The sequence below is a fragment of the Cucumis melo genome, chromosome 11 (assembly GCF_025177605.1).
Source record: "Cucumis melo cultivar AY chromosome 11, USDA_Cmelo_AY_1.0, whole genome shotgun sequence".
Classification (NCBI taxonomy): domain Eukaryota; kingdom Viridiplantae; phylum Streptophyta; class Magnoliopsida; order Cucurbitales; family Cucurbitaceae; genus Cucumis; species Cucumis melo.
The window spans coordinates 25,661,841-25,667,158 of NC_066867.1; the positions used below are offsets into that span (position 1 = coordinate 25,661,841).

At 34.6% G+C, this 5,318-nt stretch overlaps 1 protein-coding gene across 1 annotated transcript; it reads right to left on the minus strand.

The window, feature by feature from the left end:
* Positions 1-2,487: 2,487 nt before the first annotated feature.
* On the minus strand, positions 2,488-4,699 carry LOC127143993 (uncharacterized). The gene is made up of 2 exons (XM_051079336.1): positions 4,449-4,699; positions 2,488-2,611 (listed from the first exon to the last, which is right to left on the minus strand). Exons 1-2 carry the CDS (start codon positions 4,683-4,685, stop codon positions 2,528-2,530), a joined length of 321 nt encoding a protein of 106 aa, XP_050935293.1. The 5' UTR covers positions 4,686-4,699; the 3' UTR covers positions 2,488-2,527.
* Positions 4,700-5,318: the final 619 nt, after the last annotated feature.

A 5,318-nucleotide genomic window follows, 5' to 3' on the forward strand; every position in this document is an offset into this window, starting at 1 on the left:
GGGTGCGTACGTGTGACTCTCTTACATTTCAGTTGTTTCAGCTATATGCAGCCTTGTTGTGGATGATTAATGGCTTTCGACGTATAGTGGCCTATCAGGGTGGAGTATAAAAGAGTATCAGGCATGTCTCATATGCATGGGCGATAGATTGTCGTTCAGGATACGAGGTAGAATATCCTTTATAGGACATCGACTCTATCTTCCAAAGAACCATGTGTGGCATAGAAGTAGGCTACATGATGGAAAGATAGAGCGTAGGGCTCCTCCAGTGGTGATGAATAGGCATCAAATCTTAGAACAGCTAGATCTGTTGGATTTTTCTAGTTATGAGTAAACATCCTTCAATAAAGGATAAGAAAAGAAAGAGAGCTCTTAATTGGAAAAAGAGAAGTATTTTTTTTTAACTTCGTTGCTGATCGAGACCACTGTTACATCACAAACTTGACGTAATGCACATTGAGAAAATGTTTGTGACAATTTGGTTGATGCGTTGTTGAATATCAAAGGGAAAACCAAGGATACCACGAATGCCCGGTTAGACGTACAAGATCTGAAGATAAGAAATGATTTACACCTTATAAAAGTTGGTAACCGATTGGTCAAGCCACATGCGAGCTACACGTTAACTCGCAGCGAACGAGTTGAGTTTTACAAGTTCCTAAAATCAGTTAAGTTTTCCGATTGATTTTTTTTCAATATATCGCGATGTGTGAATAAAAGAGAAGGGAAATATCAGGTCTCAAAACACGCATTTGTCATGTTTTATTACATCACTACTACCTACTGATATTCGAGTATTTTTATCGAAAAACGCGTATATGCTATTATCGAACTATGTAATTATTTTCATGACTTGTGCGCCAGAATGATAAGAATAAGTGATTTGGACAGATTGCAAGAAGATATTATAATCGTACTTTGTAAGTTTGAAAGAATATTTCCACCTACCTTTTTAGCATTATGGTACACCTTTCCCTTCACTTACCATACGAAATCAAGGTTATTAGTGTGGTTTCTTACAGTTGGATGTATCTCATTGAAAGAAGTCTACGCACTTTGAAACAGTATGTTCAGAATAAAGCACGTTTCGAGGGGTCTATTGTAGAAGCATATGTGATGAATGAATCGAGCACCTTTTGTTCGCATTACCTAAGTGGTATAGAGACTTGATTCACAAGAGATGAGAAAAATGATGATACCATTTCAAAGGATGAGGTGATTTGCGAGTTTGAAATTTTGAAGCAGAAAATACGACCATTAGGTGCGTCAAGTTTTCGTACTCTATCACAGAAGAGAAATGCATATTCCATTAATACATCCTCAACAATGTAGACGAAATATCATAATATCACAAGTAAACATTTCTTATCTTAGTATTTCTTAGGTATAATTGTTGAGTATTTGTTATATATTGTTGTTACACAAATTAAACTAATAATCATCCCCGTCAGAAAACATTTGAGGCTATTACGTCGACATGCTCAAAATGCTACTGATTTATACAAAAGACATCAACGAGGATTTCCTGAATGGTTTCAAGCATAGGTATATAGCGATTTTTCATGCGACATGTATGAACCAACGTATTTATGCAAGTGAATGTGTATAGTCATTGTCACCTTGATTTTAGGTTATAGAATTGCTTGAGTTTGAAAATCTATCTCACAATCACTACTACAAAAACAGGATTTCTTGACGGTTTTAAACTGTCAAGAGTGATTATTCTTGACGGTTTTAAAACCGTCGTTGAATCCAGTGTCAAGAAAGACATTTTTCTTGACAGTTGTAAAAAACGTCAAGATTTGTTAACATTGACAGTTTAGAACCGTCAAGTATTCCATTTTTCATGACAGTTTAGAACCGTCAAGGATAGGTTTTAATGACAGTTTATAACCGTCAAGAATGTGACTATGAATGACAAAAACCGTCAAGAATGCGAATATTCATGACATTTTAAAACCGTCAAGAGTGCATTTTTCATGACATTTTATAACCGTCAAGAAAGTCATTGTTTATGACATTTTGTACCCGTCAAGAGTATTCTTTTTCATGACATTTAGGAACCGTCAAGAGTGATTTTTAATGACATTTTAGAACCGTCAAGAATTTCGTTGTTCATGACATTTGCGAACCGTCAAGAAATTTATTGTTCATGACATTTTAAAACCGTCAAGAATTTTTCATTTTTTTAATTGTAATTTATTTATATTATTGTTCCTGTATTATACTCTCATTGGTCCAAGAATTCAACTACATATAAACGACAAATATACATCAAATGGCAACTAAACATCATCCATTCATATCATTTCCAAAACATTGCATCATATTCATATATCATTTACAAAACCAATACATATGAACAATTCACCTATCAACAATTCACCTAAACTCTAAACCTCAACAAAGTCCCAAAAGTATATCAATCAATCCCCACCTCTCCCCCTCCCCCTCCATATGAACATTTCAAAAAATCAACCACAAAAAATAAAGTTTCCTGTTTCAGAGATGACAAATAAATCCTAGATCATATGTACGAACCTAAAAACTCAACCAACTCAACTCGCACCTCATCTAACTCGGCCTGTGAGTATGGTTTTCTTGTATCAATCTGTAAACATGCAAAATAAATGAATTAGTATTCATGAAAATTATTATACCCACAATATTGGATCAAAAGTAAACTATCTAAAGAACAAAACCACTTAGAATATAAAGCAGTGATGACAGTATCAATATAAAGCTCTTAAAACAAACGTAAAAAGTTTCTAAAAAGTTTCAAAGCAATACTTTAACACTTGAAACAGCAAAAAAAAAAAAATGTTTAAATGTCACTTCGAGTCTCGTAACAATCCCAAGAAGATCCTACACTCACTTTGATTCTCAACCAACCAAAAGTTTTCAAAAAGTGTGTGAGTAACACTTTAACCCCTGAAACGAATGAAAAGTGCGTAAGAGAAGTATTGAATCTCAAAACAACCTATATTGCTCCACACACTTACAATCAAGCCCCCTCTGAGGAAACACTTTAAAGGATTGGTATCACATATTGATAACATGATTGGCTAGCTGCACTAGGAAATAGAAAGAAAAACAAGTGGCACACCTTTCTAATAACATACTAGGGGACCACAATAACTTTCTATTTGAATTACATGTATAGTGTTCTATGCAACACATATAGTGTTTTTTAATTACACTTTCTATTTGAATTCAACCAACCAATATTAGATTCAAACTAAACTATCTAAAGAATAAAATCAACTAGATCAATCACAATTCTTCAACTCAATCGAATACCAAAATAGAATCGCATAACCAGATGCAAAAGAAATGCATAGGCAGTGAATATATTAATGCTTCTTTATATTTTCATGTAAACAGAAAAGAAGCACAAAGAAGTAAAGCGTTGTAGCCGCTCCCATACTGAACCCTCCTACACCAAGCTTAACTTAGGAAAGAATAAAGATTACAGCAAAATATACTAACAATCAATGGCAGAGGAAAAAGAATAATAGAAGTTAAAGTAGTATAATCACTTAAAATGCTATCAGACATATCCATTTAATCTGCATTAGAAACTCCAAGTTTATAAAATAACACTAAATAAACAAAGCAACAGTCGTTAACAAAATAAAAGATCCAAGAAAATTGGGAATTGGAATTAAAATTACACTTAGCAGAATAGATCGATCACTTAAAAACTAGAAAAAGAAACAAAACCCATCCCTGTAGAAAAACATACTTAGATTTAGTGGACATAGCGGCAATGTAAAATGAAGTAACGAAAGTGGTAAGTAACAGAGAAGTAGAACAGAAAAAAAAAAACCCAATAAGCTCATGCGATATAAAGCTCAAAATACAAGAGTATTATACTAAGAGTAAAAGAAAATAAAAGAAAATACAGACTAAAACTAACACAAAGACCATACTCAAGCAACATAAATATATGAAGGCAACCTAAAAACGAACCTAGACAAATCCATCTCAAAGGCATCATGAAAGAGATCAACCAAAGATCATCTTAGAGAAACAATCTCAAATACAACCTCCACCAGGAAAGGAACTTCTAAGTAACAAACTCCAAAGTTTAGAACATCTCACCCGACGAGTATCTCTAAAGTTTTACTTGAAAGTTTACCTAATATCAATGAACAATTGTTCATTAATCTTCCTTGCCCTACAACAAATATATAGATGCATAATAATCAATCCCAACAACAAGCAAAGCCAACAGAAAACAATCACTCTATGGTTACTAGATCAAAGTCAAGACAACAACAAAATCATAACACTTTTCTCAGCATTCTTTTCCTATAGGACATTTGGGTGTAAAGCCTACGAGAATAAATAGCTAGGTTGTTACAGACATTCAAGGAATCATGTTTCACCCTCCCTTGCCAAAATTTAAACATATATATATACAAAACGAGTCGCATACAACATACCTTAACCTGCGCACCCTTCAGTTCAATGAAACGAGTCTTCAAAGAGGGAGGAACCTTTTCAGGTCTCGGAACAGAAATAGCAGAAACCATCAGAGGCAACAAGAGACGGATATTTGTTTGAACAAGCCGACTATACAGCTGAAAAAGAAACATGACGACCAGTGGACTCTCCGTTTCTATCTTAAATGAACGGGTACTGGGATTGAGTTGCACAGTCTCCGTGCATCCGGAATTCATTGACTGATCCGATGAAGTGGATACTTCCATGGGCTTTACATCTTCGACACTAGCAGCTGGATTTTCAAAAAAATGGCTTACAGTCAGCTTAAAGTTCTGGTAAATTTTCCAAACGAAGTCCAGCAATGGTTGCACTTCATTTTCTAGAGTCGGACTAAAATTTCTAAGAAGATCGAAGATTATGGGAATACAAATTAAGCCATTCTCCTCGTTATCTGTGGTAAGCACTTGCTTCGTCAGACGACACACGGGGAGAAGAATGACGCGATGCTCGACGCTCGGCTTAGGCAAATGGGACTGAGGTTTACGGAAGGAATGCGACAGCTTCAAACGTGGTGAACGACTAGAACGCACGGCTGGCTGCGGTGGGTGGTCGTCGAAAAAGAGAGGTTGACGACGACATTCGGTGGAGAAGTGAGGAGATGGGGTGAAGTGGCGGCAATTGGTTGAGGAAGAAAAAGAAGAAGATAAGGGATGGGGCGTTGATGGCAGAGATGAAGAAGAATAAGAATTTTAGGGTTTTTTTTTTCAAAAAGAAATTTAATAATAATAATAAAATAATAATAAATAATAATAAATAATAATAAATAATAATAAATAATAATAAATAATAATAAAATAATAATATATTTT